Source organism: Miniopterus schreibersii (assembly GCF_964146895.1).
Source record: "Miniopterus schreibersii genome assembly, chromosome: 1".
Classification (NCBI taxonomy): domain Eukaryota; kingdom Metazoa; phylum Chordata; class Mammalia; order Chiroptera; family Miniopteridae; genus Miniopterus; species Miniopterus schreibersii.
In genome coordinates, this window is record NC_138101.1 from 74,104,719 (window position 1) to 74,122,470 (window position 17,752).

Here is a 17,752-nt window from a genome sequence, read left to right on the forward strand (position 1 = left end):
ACATTCTTAAAGCTATAATCCAAAGACCCAGGCTGCTGGAGGCTCTTCCTTTTTGAATGTGGGTCTTCAAAGGATGCCTGGGGAATCCAACCCCCCCCCCCTTCACTAGAAGGGGAGGAACAAGCATGAGAGGTTTCTCTGGGCCAGGCCTGGAAGAGGCACTCATCCCTTTTACTCACATTCCCCAGGGTGGAGTTCAGTCAAGGAAACATACACCTGCAAGTAGGACAAGGAAGTATAGACTAGCTGTGTGCTGAGGAAGAAGGGGAACTACAGTCTTTGTGACAGAACCCAAAGCACTCCATTTTATTTTCTGTGACTTGTTTTGTAAATTGTTTTGCAGTAAAGAAGAATTAAGAAATGAAGCCAGGCAGATTAAAACAGAATTGAAGAATTGCCCACATGCTTTTCATTCAACAAGTATTTGAATATCTGTTATTTGCAAAGTATTGTGCTAAGTACTGTGAGGAATAAGCTTATGAGACATGTTCCCTGTCTTAAGGGCTTGTAGTCTAGTCCAGTTTTTGTAGTAACTAGTTCAAGGGAGACTGGTCAAAGTCTAATCTCATCAATGGGGCTGACTGGTGGAGGATTGGGGGGGTGGGAGGCAAAAGTAGGGTAGGATTGGACAGATCACCATCACAGTGAAGAGATCAATGATGAATAAAGGGCCAAACTCCAGGTAATCAACACTTTGAAGTCATATAGCAAAAACCCAGAACGAGATGTCTGAGCTGGGGGCTCCAGAAAGGGGGGCATGGGAGTGAGGGATCAGAGAGATGTCACCCTGTAAGAAAGCCATTGCAGAAAAAGTGGGTAAAGTTCTGTTTGACAATGATTTTCATACAGTCTCAGTTTTTTGTTTGTTTTTTGTTTGTTTTGTTTTTTGTCCTAATACCTCAGGGATATGACACATTTCTGTTAGTAACTGTGGTAGAGTCTCCAGGAGGGGTTCAAATACTCACTTAAGTTTGGAGGAGACTCAGTTGAGCATCTTTGGGGCCTTATAGAGTTTGAAAAGTCCACGAGTGATTCTGATCTCCATACCTTTCTTTCCAGTGGACGTTTTTCACGGAGCACTCTGACTTTGCTCCTTAAAGAATCTTGAGCAGCTTTTAACAATAAGTGCCCTTTAAGAGAGGTGCAAAGTGTACTTGCTGTGTAAAAGAGGGAGGAATACCATGGGCTTTGGGGGACTTGAGGGAGGGAGAGGTAGCATTTGAGCATCTTTATTTTGATAAAGTTATATTTGCACTGCTGGTTTAAAAGTATATTAATAAAAATAGAAGGGTGGTTAGAATATTGCTATAGTTTTTTTAATATAATTTTGCAAGAATATTAATGCTATTAAAATACACCTTATGCACCTTTTAGGAGACACTCAGAATGGTATGGTTGATAAGTAATTCTTCTGACATTTCAGCTGATAGGTTTTGTCAGCTTCAGCGTGGGTGTCACAAAGTACTTTCATCTACGTTGTTTTATTTGAACCTCATGTAACTATTCTGTGAATTCAGTGTGGCAGGTTATTATAATCCCTATTTTTAATGACAAGGGAATCAAGGCTTTTAGTGATTAATACGCCTCCCTAGTGGAGGAGGTCTTCTGACTCCAAATCTGAATCTACCATGCAGCCTTTCAGGGAAATGACTCGTTTAATGCAGGGCTCCTGGCTTCTAGTTCACTGAATCACAGCACCTCCTCTCTCAGAGACCTGAGAGGCAGATAAAATACAGTCTAATTTTTCTGACCTCTAACGTCAGAAAAGTAATTTTTGGCAAATAAACACAGTAAAAGTGTTAGCTCTGCATCCCAGGTAAGCAGTCATGGCTCAGGTGGTTCCATTCCAAATGAACAATACAGGCAGCCGTATTAGTACCCAGGAGCCAGAATGCCTAGTCTAGGTGCCCTACCCACCAGCTTTTAACCTTAGCCCCTTCCCTGATGGCTTCTTGCCAGAATACATTGTAATATACCAGAACTCTGGAAGAGAACAGTGTTCCTCCACTCACTCCCCTTACCCCTTTCTTTTGCTCCTGTGCCTTTGTTAGATTTCTGCGGACACTTAATCTTTTCAACAAGCTTTTAAGATTCAGATGAATTTTACAAAATAAATCCATGAATAAAATTCTACCTTTGTCCATATTACCCACTTTTCCAAAACAGAGTCTTTTGGGTATTTTTGGTGCTCTCTTGTCTGGTGTGCTACATTTAAGCTTTTCTCCATGTGGTCTGACCCTTGCCAAGTTCCACATGAAAGCAGTTCTAGAGCAAATTCCTTGTGATCTAGGGCTTAGGTTCCTCTACTGCCCACCCAGCCTTACTGCTCTGACTTTGCTGTCTTCTCATCCTCCATTCTTGCAGTGTTTGTTGACCGTGCACTCTGTGCCTGGCACCATGCTACATGCAGAGGGGTACAGCAGTGGAAAAGATGGAATACTTCCTTACCTTCTTGGAGCATGCTTTGACTGTTAGGCATGTGATTAAGGCATGACTACCTCTGGGCTGGCGTGGCTTAGCAGTTGAGCATCAACCTATGGATCCAGGAGATCGAGGTTTGATTCCCTGTCAGGGCACATGCCTGGGTTGCGGTATCAATCCCCAGTGGGGGGCATGCAGGAGGCAGCCGATCAATGACTCTCATCATTGATGTTTCTCTCTCTCTCTCTCACTCTCCCTTCTTCTCTCTGAAATCAATAAAGATATATTTAAGAAAAGAAAAAAAAGACATGACTACCTATCTGATGGTTATTTCCAGTGCTTCTGTGTTTTAATGGTGTTATTATAGTTAATTGGCTAGGGAAGGATGGGCTAACGCCATTCTTTTTACAGAAAAAATTCCGAGGTGCATTGTGTGTGCGTGAGTATACCTCTTCCGTACAAATCTGCTAACAACCTCTGTCTTTCCAAACACTGAATTTAGGGGTATATTGTAGATTTGGCAACTAAAGACTTGAGACAGAATTCTAGTACAGTTGCTATAATGTGTTGCTAAGGAGAATATGAGGTTTCTTCCTTTGAGATCCTTATAAAAGTAGATTTGGTCCCCTTCTGCTTGGGGGCCTCCCTGCTATGCCCAATGCTGAGATCCTCTGGGGGCCAAGAGGCGGACAGTACGATCTTCTCTAGGAATTTACAGTGACTGTTCTATTAGTCACTGCATTCTGCTTCTGAGACTTTGAGAAGCTGGTATATATTGTACAGGGGATGATGGATGACTTTATTTTTGAAAAGCTGTAACCATCTCATGGTTATGGGAATATAAATGCCTGGCTAAAGTCAAGGAAAAGATGCCAGATCTCAATTTACCCATTAGTGACAACTTCTTTTTGAAACAGTATTTTATGATCAGAGCTTCTAGGAAGTATAATAAGTAAAACAAATCAAAACAAAAAAACACAGAAGTCTTTTTAGGATCTTTTTTTTTAATTTTTTCTTGAATTTTGAGGAAGAAATGCCAAGAAACTATGAAATGACTAAAAGTTGATGGGAATAAAGAGAAGAAGACAAGGGCTGACTGGGGTGGTCCACAGTCACTGTATTCCTGAAAATTAAGGGTAATTTTCTGGCTAGCTTGTAGAATGGGTGGTAACTAACAAGTGTCCCCTTTCTTTTGCCTATTGGTACAAAACAGTGAGACGATTTAAGCGGAAGCATCTTACAGCCATCGACTGCCAACATTTGGCTCCGAGTCACTTGGCTGTGGCCCAACCCTTTGGTCAAAGATGGACAAACAGAGACCCAAACCATGGCCTCTATCCTAGACCCAGGACAAAAAGAGGGACCAAGGGTATGTCTTCCAAAAAAGTACTTTACAAATAGAATCTGTAGTGTGTGTGGCCTTTAAATATTGCCCAGTATTTGTAAGTATTGCTGCTGTGATTTTGTAGCCCTATTGCAACAGTTTGACTATTTTCATTATTTGTGCGTTTTCCATGAAAATCCCACCCTGTTATAAGTGGTTGGTAAAGGCCCCAGGCAAATGTGACTGACTGAATTCCATTAGCTTGCTTAATTATAACATAATAGAAAACACATACCAATATCACCATGATTCCAATCTAGAACTATTGTGATTTTTGACTCTGCAGTAATCCTCTTTGTCCAACTGTCACTAGGTCCACTGTGCTATTAATTTTCTCCAGAATGTCCCCTAATTCAGTGATTTCATGGCAGACTGCACCCTTATTCACCTTGGACCTGGACTGCTGTAGTAACACTTCCCCTTGCCTTTAGATTGTCTTTCTTTCAAATCAGCTGGGAGAACATACATCAAGTTAATATTCCTGAGTACCATTTTCTGTCATGTCACTGCCACTCTGTAGAACCTACAGTGAAATGTCTCCCTGATACTATTATGGACTCAAGCTCAAACTTGCCATCACCCAATATTTATTATTTATTACATGCAAGTTCTATTTCTCACAGTTTGGTTTTCTTATCACCTCTCTATATGCCAAGTGAATTACTACTTTTGCTAGTAGCTGTGAGTATGGTCCAGATTGCCTTATTTCCCTTTGATATATCTAATTTCAGAATTCAGCTCAAATCTTATCTAGTTGTCTTTAAGTATTAGAATGTGTTTATCAGTTTTTGGAACTGCCATAACCAATTTATAAGGCAGTTTTAAACTAAATGGTTATATTTTGTTTGTTTTGTGTGTATAAGTCAACTTCTCTCTTGTGAGTTCTTTACTGACAAAGACTTAGCATGTGTGTGTTTCAATGGGGAGTCCTAGCGCTGAGGATGTAGTAGGCTCTTAATAAGTATTGCTGTAATTGAATTCCACAATTAGATAACATTACGATTTAACCCAGGCCTATTGACTTCAAAACTCTTGGTTTTTATCACATTGCCCCAGAAACAGTTACAGGGTTTTTTTCCTAACATAGAAAAAAATACTAAATTCTATAAATCCTATTAAAGGGTAAACCTAGTTTTGTTCCACTCTCTTATTTTCCAAAGTGAGAATTCTGGCTATAGGCATTTTAGAAAGGAATCATGTATTTTGTTGTGTATAAATAAAGTGTTTAAATACTTTATTGGCATTTTACAATAATTTATAGGAGGTTTTTTTAAAAAAATATGTTTTTATTTATTTTAGAGGGAGAGGGATAGAGAGAGAGAAGCATCGATTGGCTGCCTCCTACACGCCCCTTGCTGGGATCGAGCCCGCAACCTGGGCACATTCCCTGACCCAGAATCAAACTAGTGACCTCTTGGTTCATGGATCAACACTCAACAACTGAGCCACACCGGCTGGGCTAATTTATAGGAGTTTAAAATCTAGTGGTGATATGTGCAATCACCTTTTGATTCCCCTTAGTGCCTGAGAAGGCTGTAAGGTCAGGGACTATATATACCATTTTTCACTTTATTTTTGTCTTAGAATCATAGATGCTTATGAATAAATGTATAAACTAGATTAGGTACCGCTCTAATAATATGAAGAGAATACTGACTACTTCCTTTTTAAGATAAATTAAGGTGTCAGCTTCACAGGAGGAAATGAAAATAGAAGGGTTTTAACTAACTCTGTCACATGAAAGAGTGGGTTTTACTGAATCCTGATAACCTGAAGCATTTTGCTTTCTAATTAAGCAAACTTAGATTTTTTTTTTTTTATTATAAGAGCCAGGAGGTGTGAATTTTTATAGGTGGATGTGTAAATGAATGCGAGCAGTCACGTGCTTTTTGTCTGTTCATTCATGTGTTGAGTTTGTATATATTACAAGGTATAATGTGGTCCTCACACCATGTGAAGACTGGTCTCTGTCTCATCCCATATGTGTCTGACTATATGATAGAGCCAAATATAAATGTGGGGGTTTTTTTGGATTAAGCTCTTTATATAACAATTAGCTGATAAATTGTATATCTTTGTCTCTTAATTGAAAATTAGTTTGTATCATTTGGGTCAACAATGGGTCAGCAGTCATTATTCACCTCTCGTTACCCTGGGTTCTCTCTATAGGTCAAGGATATCAAAGATACATCACTGAATTCTTCCTAGCTGGCCGGCAGCTGTGCACCAATGACATGGCTAAAAGCAATTCTATGGTCCAGGACAGCTCTAAGGACTCGGAGGATGCAATGATCTTTGCTGCAGAAGAATCCTGTGCCCTTCCTCAGGAAGATGATGGAGAAGCAGGACTGGGCTCTGCTCTGCCGGCAAGGAAGCGCTCTCAGTCCTTTGAGGATGAGAGGAATCAAGCTATAGCAGCCAGTCTTTGGGGAGGGGTTTCCAAGAAAACCCCACGGCATTGTTTGCCCCTGTCCTGCGCAAAGGCCAGGGAAGAAGCAGAGGGCTCTTTGTCATGGTTCTCTGTAGAGTCTGCAGAACCCAGCCCGGAAGTGGAGGACATGAGTCCTGATCCCATGCCTGACTCTTACTATGGGCTTCTTGGAACCTTGCCTTGCCAAAAACCCCAGAGCCACATCTGCAGCCTGCCCAGTGAAGTCCTAAGGCACATTTTTGCTTTCCTCCCCATGGAAGATCTCTATTGGAATCTGTGCTTGGTGTGCCACCTTTGGAGAGAAATAATTAATGATCCACTGGTACGTAAAACACTTGGAGTTCTATGTTTTCTCTAAAAAATAAATAGGTTAGCTTCCCTTAACACATACAGTGGTACCTCAGTTTTCGAACGTCCCCATTGATGAGCATTTCAGTTTACAAATGCTGTAAACCTGGAAGTAAATGCTTCGGTTTTCAAACATGCCTCAGAAGTCGAACATGCCACACGGCTTCTGCTGAGTGCAAGACCCTGAAGCCTAGCTGTCGGCTGTTGATCCGGAACGGATTACATTTGAAAACCAAGGTACCACTGTACTTTTGATTATAGTGTTTAGTTCCATTTGCCTCCAAATAATATCCAAATTCCCTGGAGGCATGTAAGGCTTTTCATGTTTGTCCCACCTTATTATCCCAGCCTCACTGCTCACTTCTTAACACATCCCTGTGTTCTATTCACAACACCTGATTTGTTGTATTCCAGCTAAAGATTGCATACTCCTTTCTACATGTTGGTCTAATGCCCCCACTCACACCCCCCAGGTATAGGATCCCTCATATATGTTGACATCTTACTTTTCTCCAAGGCCTCACTCTGTTCCTTCCCATTTCACCCTCTTCCTGTGCTACTATAGCTGTTTTTACCTCTGTTACAAGCTTTTCACATTCTGTATATGTTTTAGAGAGCCTTCTTTCCCCCTTTAAATTATTAGCTAACTGATGGAAGGCGGGGTGCTCTATAAATGTTTTCTGCATTCTCCATTATGCCTCATGATATTTTGCATATAGTAGGTGAATTATAAATCAGTGTTATATGAAATGAGTCACTCTGGTGTACCTTTGAGGTTGATATACTAGGCAGCCCATGTTCTCAGACATGAATTCTCAGTGCTACAGTTAGTCATATCACATTCCAGCACCCTGGCCTTCCCTTTGTTGTTAAATTACACTTCTTCCCATCCCAGGTTCAGGTTCTCAGGTAAACCTTAGGACTGGGAAAATGTTTTGCTTAACTTATATATCTCTTAGACTAGCCATTGGCAATAAATCAGAGATACAGAGAATAACTCTTCAGTTATATTAAAGTTTAAAAATTTAGGGATAGAGTTCAAGATGGATATATCAAAACTTAGTACATTTTTCTTCAAAGCACAAAAGATTTTGGAGGAAATTTCACATCACTCTTGCTCCATTCTTTGCTTAGGGTCTTATCTCCTACTTTCTGATGAATACCTTTCTGCTTTTAGATATAAACTCTGTTTTGTATCATAGTATTTCTACCCATTAAGTTGAGATCTCTGACATGAAATGAACAGTCATAGATGGGGATAAGTAAGGGTTTTCTCTGTTCTGCTTGAGAAGATTTGGGGGGAGATATTCCAGCTTATACTTACCTTTTGAAATATTACAATAATGCTATTTTTATAGTCACCAGTAGCCTATTATAGTCTCATTTTCTTTTCATTTCTTAAAGTGTCTTTTTCTGGCTTTGGTATAAGATTATGCTGACTTCATAGCATAAGTTGAAAGTGTACCCTCCTCAGTTTTTTTCAGTCTGAAGAGGATTGACACTAATTCTTCCTTAAATGTTCGGTAGAATTCTCTAGGGAAACCATTTGGTCTTGGGTTTTTCTTTGTTGGTATGTGTTTGATTACTGTTTCAATCTCTTTACTCATTGGTATGTTCAGATTTTTAAACTTCTTCATGATTCAGTCTTAGTAGGTTTTGTGTTTCTAGGAATTGATCCATTTCTTCTAGGTTATTCAATTTATTAATGCACAGTTGTTCATAGGATTCTCTTATAATCTTTTTTATTTCTGTGACGTTAGTTGTCATGTCCCCTCTTTCATTTCTTCTTTTTTTTTTTTTAATCCTCACCCAAGGATATTTTTTCCATTGCTTTTTAGAGAGAGTGGAAGAGAGAGAGAAACATCAATGTGAGAGAGACACATCAATTGTTTGCCTCCTGCACGTACCCCAGCCAGGGTGGAGCCTGCAACTGAGGTATGTACCCTTGGCCAGAATTGAGCCTGGAACCCTTCAGTCCAAGCATCGACGCTCTAACCACTAGGCACCCTCTTTTCATTTCTGATTTCAGTTATTGAAATTTTCTCTCTTTTTTTTCTTAATCTACCAAAAGATTGTCAGTTTTGTTGATTTTTTTTTAAGTTTCTTTATGTTGATCTTTTTTAAAAAAAAACACCTCTTAGTTTCATTGATTTTTAAAATTTCTTCTGTTCTCTGTTTTATTTATCTCTGCTCTACTGTTTTTTAAAAAAATATTTTTATTGATTTCTGAGAGGGACAGGGAGAGAGAGAGAAACATCAATGATGAGAGAGAGTCATTGATCCACTGCCTCCTGCACGCCCCCGACTGGGGATTGAACCTACAACCCAGGCATGTGCCCTGACCGGAAATGGAACTGTAACCTCCTGGTTCATAGGTCGACACTTAACCACTGAGCCATGCTGGCTGGGCATCTGTTCTGCTCTTTATTATTTCCTTCTGTCTACTAACTTTGGATTTAGTTTGCTCTTCATTTTCTAGTTCCTTTGGGTATAAAATTAGATTGTTGATTTGTAAACTTTCTTCTTTTTTTATTGTCAATATTAATTTTTATTTTATTTTTTAAATTAAAATTTAGTGGAATGACATTGATTAATCAAATTATATAGATTTCAAGTGTACAATTCAATGACACATCATCTGTATATTGCATTGTGTGTCCACCACCCAAAATCAAATCTTTTTTCGTTACCATATATTTGAATTTTTCTCTTTTTTCATATAAATGTTTACAGCAGCTATAAACTTCTTTCTTAACACTGCTTTCACTTCATCCCATAAGTTTTGGTATGCTGTGTTTTTGTTTTAATTTGTCTCAAGGTATTTTCTAATTTCTTTGTGATTTCTCTTTTTGCCCCATTGCTTGTTTTAAGGGTGTGTTGTTTAATTTTCATGTATTTGTGGGATTTCTAGTTTTCTTTCTGCTACTGATTTCTAGTTTCATTCCATAGGGATTGAAAAAGATACTTTCTGTAATTTTGATCCTTTATAGTTTGTTAAGACCTGTTTTGTGGCCTAGCATGTGATTTATTTTGGAAAATGTTCCATATGTACTTGAGAAGACAGTATATTCTGCTGTTGTTGGGTAGAGCGTTCTGTATAGGTCTGTTAGGTTCAATGAACTTATTGTCATTCAAATTCTCTGTTTCCTAATTGATCTTCTGACTGGTTGTTCTATCTATTCTTGAAAGTGGAGTATTGAAGTCTGTATTGCTATTATGTTGCTGTCTATTTCTCTCTTCAATTCTGTTGGTGTTAGTTTCCTAGATTTAGGAACTCTGTTGTTGGTACATATATATTTATAATTGTTATATCTTCTTGGTGAATTGACCCTTTTGTCATTATATAATCTCCTGTTTTGTCTCTTATAATAATTTCTTAGAGTCTCTTTTGTTTGATATTAGTATAGCTACAGCTTTCATATTATTTAATCCCCATTGACACTCTAAGCCATTGTGTCCTGATATTTCGATAGGGAAATTGAAGCACTAGCTTTTCCCAGATTCTATATCAGGTTAGGTTTGAACCAAAACCAAGACCTAGTTTTTCTAGTTTACAACCAAAATTTGTGTAATCTTTGTACCCTATTGACTCAGCTTTTGAATTGTGAGCTACAATTGCTTTTTAATTGGTAGAGATTATCCATATAAATGTGGCTTAATCTGTTCTCTAATAGCCATTGCCTGCATGTTATTTTGGATTTTTTCAACTATATAGTTCATTCCTTGGAAAAAGCTATATCATCGATACCTGATGAATGAAGAGCAAGCTGTCAGCAAAGTGGATGGCATCCTGTTGAACTATGGTATTGAGAAAGAGTCAGACCTGTGTGCTCTGAACCTCATCCGGTGAGTTGCTTTTCTCCTGCGGGGAAGACAGTTTCTAAAATCCTTTCCCATATATTATCACTTATGGTCATCTTTCTCATGGACTCTTCTGTGAATGTCTTACAGCTATACAGCCACCACTAAATGCTCCCCAAGTGTGGATCCTGGAAGGGCACTGTGGAGTCTGAGGGATCACCTCCTCCTTCCTGAGGCAGAGGCGTGTGTGCGTCAGCAACTCCCTGACCTTTACTTCGCTACTGCAGTAAGTGAAGAGGCTGTGGGGAATTACTGGGGAAGGTGACACATTTTTCTTATTGGAAGAAAAGTGTATGGGTGATTGTTTGGCTGAAGGTTATTTTAGATTTATTTTCAAAATCTTTCCTTAATCTCTGTTTTGAAGCCTTACCGTTTCACTGGTCCTATTAGAGAAATAAAAGACCACATTGTTGTAAGTTCTTAAATGTGAAGTAATTTTTAAAAGCATTCAGTCCAGTGTCCCATTCCATTGAGGAATCTTCAACAGAGGATGGTCATCTAACCCCTGAACGCTTTGATTAATAAGGAATTCTTTATGGGTAGCCCATTCCATTGTCAACAGTGTGGGTTATGTGAGGACCAGAGAAATTCAGGGTCTTGTTACAGATGCACAATGAGTTAATGAGAAACTGGAAATAGTCCTCAGGTTCCTGACTTGGAGCTCCTCACTTAGGTCATGGATTTTCAAATTTTATTTTGGAAGCTCCATGCAACCTCAGCCTGTATTCTTCAACCAGCTGAGGATTGGAAACCCATCCATGTGCATTTCTCTTTCTGTCTTCAGTGAAGTGATTGTTGATGATGGTGGAGTGAGTTTTCTTTCACAGGAGGGTTGTAATGAGAGGTACATGGAATGCACCTTTCTTGGAATGCATTTTTTAATAGGAGACTTGTGATAAAGTTAAGAATGATAAAGATACATGTCCATTATTCACTATTTCCATGTTAGAGAACATTTTCTTAGACATTACAAAGTGGAGCACACTGTGTTTATAATAATAGATTTTCAAAAATTTATTTCATATTTACTTAATATTTAATAATTATTAGATAATAACGTAAAGTAAGTAGTAAATTAATATCTCAATGCAAGAGAATTCAGTTTTGACATTTCCCCCCTAAAGACTGCTGTCTTCTTTTGTATCTCCTATCTTTTGGACTTCCTAGGTAGGCACCCGTTTAGTAGTGATTGTGTTATGACTCTGTTGAGTACCTGTGGCCCTGAGGGCTCACACTGACCTGGAGAGGATGGGTGGAGAGGTGAGAGCATCATCTCTATGTAAGGTTCCATGTTAAATGCTTTATAAATGTTATTGAGTTACACTAAGAACTCAAATCCAGAAGTGAGTAGATGAAAAGAATCCAGCCCTGCCTGGTGTAGCTCAGTTGGTTGGGCGTCGCCCTGTGTACCAGGAGGTTGCCAGTTTGATTCCTGGTCAGGGCACATCCCAGGGTTGTAGGCTCCATTCCCTGGTAGGGGGTGTGCAGGAAGCAGCCTATCGATGTTGCGCTTTCACATTGATGTTTCTCTGTCTCCCTCTCCCCTTTTCTCTCTGTAAAAATCAATGAACTATTAAATATACATATATCATACTTTTAAAAAAAAAAGAAGAAAGGAACCCAGGGCAAAAGAAAAGGCTGCCATTGTTTCCCAGATATCATTTGGGAAGCTTGTACTCAGTTCAAACAATCAAACTTGGGTTTCTTCACTGGTTTCTGATGTGATTTTTATTAATTATGACCTGTGTTTTTGGGTCTTTTCTTCCCTTCCTGGTCCATCTCTCTCCAGGGTGTCAATGTGTGGGCTTTGGTAGCAGCCATTGTTCTCCTCTCCAGTAGTGTGAGTGACATCCAGCAGCTGTTCTTCTGCCTCAGGAGACCTAGCTCCACGGTCACAATGCCAGACATCATTGAGACCTTATACTGCATCGCCGTGCTTCTCTATGCCATGAGGGAGAAGGGAATTAACATCAGCAATCGGTAAAGTGGTGGGAGGGAGAATGGAGACTCTGATAGAGTGAAAGGTCCTAGACTTGCGGCAAATTCCAGCTCTGCACTTTAACACTGGGCAAGCCATAAAATTCACACTGCTCAGTTTCTTTCTCTGTAAAATGAAGGTATTGTGAGATTTAGGTGTAGTGGTGTAGGTAACAGTGCTCTGAAACTGTAAAATGAATCACTGAGGCAATTGCATGCAAGGATGTTAAAGCCCCAAGTGAGGTCTTCTCACTAAAAGAAGCCTTCTTTATTCATATCTGGCTACATTTTCCTGGGAAAACATTAGAATTTGGTTCCCACATTTCTCACTTTTTTGGGATAGGATATAAACATTGTGGTTAAGTCTTACCTGTGTATCATCTTTCTGTGAGAAAGGCTGTGGCATGTGGGTTGCTAATTCAGATTGACCATCATGGTTGCACTCACCAGCAGATGTGCACAGGTCAGTTTTGAGAGGAAAATGTACATTCAGCATATTTTTTAGCACCTACTACATGTCAGATAGGTTTCCAGGCACTAGCAATGCTTCTGTGAAAGAGTTGGGTAGTATTCTCGCTAATGTGGACCATATGTTCTAGTGAGGAGAAACAGATATTGCATAAATAAATGTGTTGAACAGGAACATTTTAAAGAGTGATTAGTGGTTCAAAGAAAAGAACAGGGTGATGGGCAGGGGAGATGAGGAGCACTATAGATTGGGTGAGAAAAAGTTCCTCTGAGGAGGTAACATCTGAATTGAAATCTGAATGTCAGGAGGACCAGACCATTTTAAGGTTTGTGGAAAGAACATTTTAGCAGAAGGAATAGACACTATAAGGGCCCAAAGATGGGGATGAATTTAGTATATACAAAGAACAGAAGAAGTTTAGTGGAGAGAATGTGGTGAATAAGAAAGAGACTGGTGTATATGATTATGAGAGGTCTGCAGGGGCCAGATGAAGGAAGATGTTGTAGGCCATGTAAGGATTTAGAATGATATCCAAGGTATGGAGTGCAGCTACTGGGAGGCCCAGACCCCTGGCCTGCAGAAAGGCAGTGTGACAGTGCAGCAGATCTTGGAGAAGCAGATGTTCCAGAGAGGATTTCTGGGTTTCCTTTTCTGGAATTAGTGAGCCTTAGGAGGGACATGGCTGGTGGTACCAGGTGAGCTGTGGCCCCACCATTCATAGTGAAGTTCAAGGATGGAACATTTATTCTCCAGAAATGTCAGAGTTTTTGCTGTGTTTCTGAGATAAATTTCAACTCATTAAATATAGTTTATGTTGTTCCCACTCCATGGCATTGAGATGTGGGGCAAGGAGCTTTTTGACATAATTCAGACAAGACACATACACAAATGACGAATGACCATAAGTGCAAATATGAACCTATGAATTATCTGCATGTTTACATGGATATAAATGAGGAATGGGAGACATGATACATTGTGTTTATATATTTTTTTCTGCTTTATCTAGGAGGTTATCTTTTTTCCCCCCGACTCGTAGCAAGGATTACTATCAAACTCCATTCACTGGGCCAGAGACCCTTGTGGTGTTAGTGAAAAACTTGCCCCTCATGTAGCACACTACCTACACTTATGAGTTCATCAGCTACCACTTGCCTCAACTCCAAGCTCTAACAATGTGCAGTCCGGGGAGATAATCTTAATGTGACCAGAGACTGAACTGTCGTATTATTAAAAGTATTTATATCATCAAAAAGATTGATGCATGAAGATCACCTTTTCTCACTCTAGGGATGGGGAGCAATGCAATAAATGGTGGGTGATTAGTGATAGAATGAAATGAATTTGGGTTCATGTGAACACGGAGAGGTTAGGAGTGCTTGTGATGGGGTATGTTTGACCATCTCCAGTGCCTCTGTTGAGTGCACTGTGTTGCCTTCAGTCCCTCTTGGTGATCTGGAGGCTGCTTTGTTTTCTAGTTCTTGGTAATTATATCTTGTTACCTGTGTAGCACCCTTCTTTTGGGACCTTAAAAGAGAAAATGTTCTTCATGCTTGTAAACCAATATCACCTCACAAGATGCAGGCAGCAGAGCAGCAAGGGGGCCTCAGAAAGATAAGATGACATTATGTTGATGTTGAATAAGAATTTCACCACTAGGAGCAAAATTTACATTTTTAAATTTTACTGGTTCATACTGCTTTTGTGATTATTTGTCTCTGTGGTCACAGCTAATGCCTTATTCCCCAAAGGGCATGCTCTGTCCCCTCTCCTTTTGCCATTACACACTGGAGTCGGGTGTCTTTCCCAGAACTGTGCTCTCCCAGAGGGCTTTGGTCAGCTCTAGGTATATTTAAATTCTTTTCTCTCCTTTTTTTCATAAAATGGTAGTAGGTGTTTTTTGGTTTTGTTGTTGTTTTAGAAATGGTAAAGAATCTAAATATATCCAAGGAAAAATAAGATATAGATTATGACTTAAATTTGAAAAACTCTAAATCTGCTTTTTCCTTGTTAGGATTCACTACAACATTTTCTATTGCCTGTATCTTCAGGAGAATTCCTGTACACAGGCCACAGAAGTTAAAGAGGAAACATCAGTTTGGCCAGGGTATGTATATAGATGTGTGTGTGTGTGTGTGTGTTGTCTTCAATTATTGATTCTCATACTTAAGGAGGAGAAGTGTTCTAACAACTTTATTGATATATAATTTACATTACATAAAATTCACCCATTTTAATTGTACAATTCAATAATTTTTAGTAATTTTACTGAGTGTGCAATCAAAATCCAATTTTAGAACATTTTTATCACCCTAAAGGGAGGTCTTTTCTTGGTTAAATTTTGTTCATCTCATTTGCCTGTTTGGTGTTTGACAGTCCATCACCTGGTCTTTTCAATTCCTTTGTATTTTTCTAATGTCTCTTCTGTAATGATTATAGCAAGAAAACAACCATCCAACTTACACATGAACAACAGCTGATTCTGAACCATAAGATGGAACCTCTCCAGGTGGTAAAAATTATGGCATTTGCAGGTAAGGGAGCTCACCAGTGAGAATTAGGTTCATGACTCTTATCACTATATCCCCCTTCCCTGTTACCTGCCAGAGTATCTTTACCTTGATCTGTTATTGAACTATTGCAATGAAATGATCTAAAAAGCAGTTGCCAAGTAAATCTTGCTTTTTCTTACCACTCCAGGGAGCATCCATATTGGAGTTCCTGCTGAGACAAATAGTCCTTAGGAATTAGTTTGCAGAGTAGTTACCAAAGGGATTGATCCAGCTTGTCACTTATCACCATATATGCTCAGTCACTGATTGCTTATGGACTGGCAGGTCACATTAATCTCCTTTCAGAGAGTTTCAGTAGCTCCTGATTTCTGTCAGGTGAAGTCTAGATGGCCCTTCCACCATTTGATTCTAACCTACATTTCTAAATATATTGTCAACTGTTCTCCTGCCTCAGTCAGCTCATTGTCCTTACAGTCTCCTAAAGCACTTGGCTATTGTTTTGTCTGAACCTTTGCTCATGCTCTTTTCTCAACCTGGAATTCTTTCTTGCTGCTTTTCTGCCTACATATCCTAATAAAAACAACAACAGCCATTTCATCGTGTTTTTTTTTTTTTAAATATATCTTTATTGATTTCAGAAAGAGGAAGGGAGAGGGAGAGAAAGAGATAGAAACATCAATGATGAGAGAGTCATTGATTGACTGCCTCCTGCATGCCCCCAAGTGGGGATCGAGCCTGCAACCCGGGCATGTGCCCTGACCAGGAATCGAACCCCGATCACCTGGATCCTAGGTCGTGGCTCAACCGCTGAGCCACGCCTGGCTGGGCCAGCCATTTCTTAAATGCCTGCCATGTGCCTGACACTGTGCTAATCTTAACATCATTCTGTAAGGTTAGTTAGTTATCTGTGTTTTATAGATTAAGATTTGCAGCTCAGAGAAATTAAAATGAGTTGCCCCAGGTTAAAAAAGTGATGGAAGTAGAATTCAAAGCTGGATCTGTTTCTTTCAAAAATCTGCCTTTTTCCCTCCTCCCCTCCTCTTTTTACTCTCACTCCCTCTTGCTCTTTGATCTGTTGACTCTCATCATTCCTGGTTCTTCTTGATGGGCTCTTCTTTAGTCATTTGAGTCATATGATTTCTGAACTCTTACCTATAACTAAATTATCCATATTAATGTTTGGTACCTGATTACGTAGTAAGAATAGCCAGCACACACATTTTGTAAATACTTCCATACTGTGTTGTTCATCTTCAAAATAGCCCTGCAAGGTTGGAAAAGAGGTACTATTTTTCTTTTCTTCTTTGACAGTTGAGATTTATTTTGTTTCCAAATCCATATTCTTTCTCATTTTTCTGTGTTATCATTATATTCTTGTTTTGTTCTAATTGTTTCAACTGTGTTGGTATTTTATTTCCAACTAGATTATAATGTAGGAACCTTGCTATATGTCTTTTAATACACTCATAGTACTTAGCATACAGCTGAATATTTAGTAGATGTTTAATAAATACTTTTTAAATGAATGGCTGTTGAATAATTGAATGGTTGGTGGAGAGATAGGGCAGACAAAAGAGTTTAGAATGAATCTCATTTGCATGCTCTTGCCATCAAAGCATTAATGAGTCCTAGGCCAGCCATAGCTACCATTTATTGAGCTCTGCTGGTACCTTGATGATTATCTTTATCCTGCCTGACTCTGCAAGGTCAGTGTTACCCACTCATGGCTGAGAAGCACACTGAAGTTCATTGAGTACAAGTGGCTTGCCCTTCGATATTCAACTAAAACCTGACAGAGTCATGATCCCAGCACAGGTTAACCTGGCTTAGAATCTGCTGTTCTTCGCAATACCACTGTTCATTTTTATCGGTAATGAAAAACTTGTCACTATCTGATCTCAGGCAAGAGGCAAGATAAGCATGGATAACACCTGCTTTAGGCATCCTTTGGAATAGTTTTTCCTGGTCAGAGGGTCACTTCCTTTCCTCTTGGCTTCCCCAGGCACTGGGAAGACCTCTACCCTGGTCAAGTATGCTGAGAAGTGGTCTGAAAGCAGGTTTCTTTATGTGACATTCAACAAGAGCATCGCGAAGCAAGCCGAGCGAGTCTTCCCCAGCAATGTCACCTGCAAAACCTTTCATTCCATGGCCTATGGACATGTCGGGCGGACGTGAGCATTGTGTTGCCACCATTGTCGTTATGTCTGATAACTGTTTTCATATTGCGATCATCATGATCATATATGGACTTACACCACAACTACACTAAGAAAATGTCATGTTTTTATCTCCATTTATAGGCAGGAAATATAAAGATAGATTTAGTGATTTGCACTTTTACTAGATAA

General features: G+C 39.4%; 1 protein-coding gene across 3 annotated transcripts in view; it reads left to right on the forward strand.

Moving 5' to 3' along the window:
• Window positions 1-17,752, forward strand: part of FBH1 (F-box DNA helicase 1) — a 42,398-nt gene that overhangs the window by 4,936 nt on the left and 19,710 nt on the right. Inside the window, exons 2-10 of one of the 3 annotated variants that reach the window (XM_081158264.1) lie at window positions 2,365-2,555; window positions 3,635-3,790; window positions 5,975-6,558; window positions 10,300-10,430; window positions 10,536-10,671; window positions 12,235-12,425; window positions 14,906-14,998; window positions 15,331-15,425; window positions 17,407-17,575. In XM_081158264.1, coding sequence (XP_081014390.1) covers window positions 2,537-2,555; window positions 3,635-3,790; window positions 5,975-6,558; window positions 10,300-10,430; window positions 10,536-10,671; window positions 12,235-12,425; window positions 14,906-14,998; window positions 15,331-15,425; window positions 17,407-17,575 — 1,574 coding nt within the window. In that variant the 5' untranslated portion in view covers window positions 2,365-2,536. Of the gene's footprint in view, window positions 1-2,364; window positions 2,556-2,837; window positions 2,861-3,634; window positions 3,791-5,974; window positions 6,559-10,299; window positions 10,431-10,535; window positions 10,672-12,234; window positions 12,426-14,905; window positions 14,999-15,330; window positions 15,426-17,406; window positions 17,576-17,752 lie in introns of those variants that run through there. The other 2 variants (XM_081158266.1, XM_081158265.1) reach the window with 2 other exon arrangements.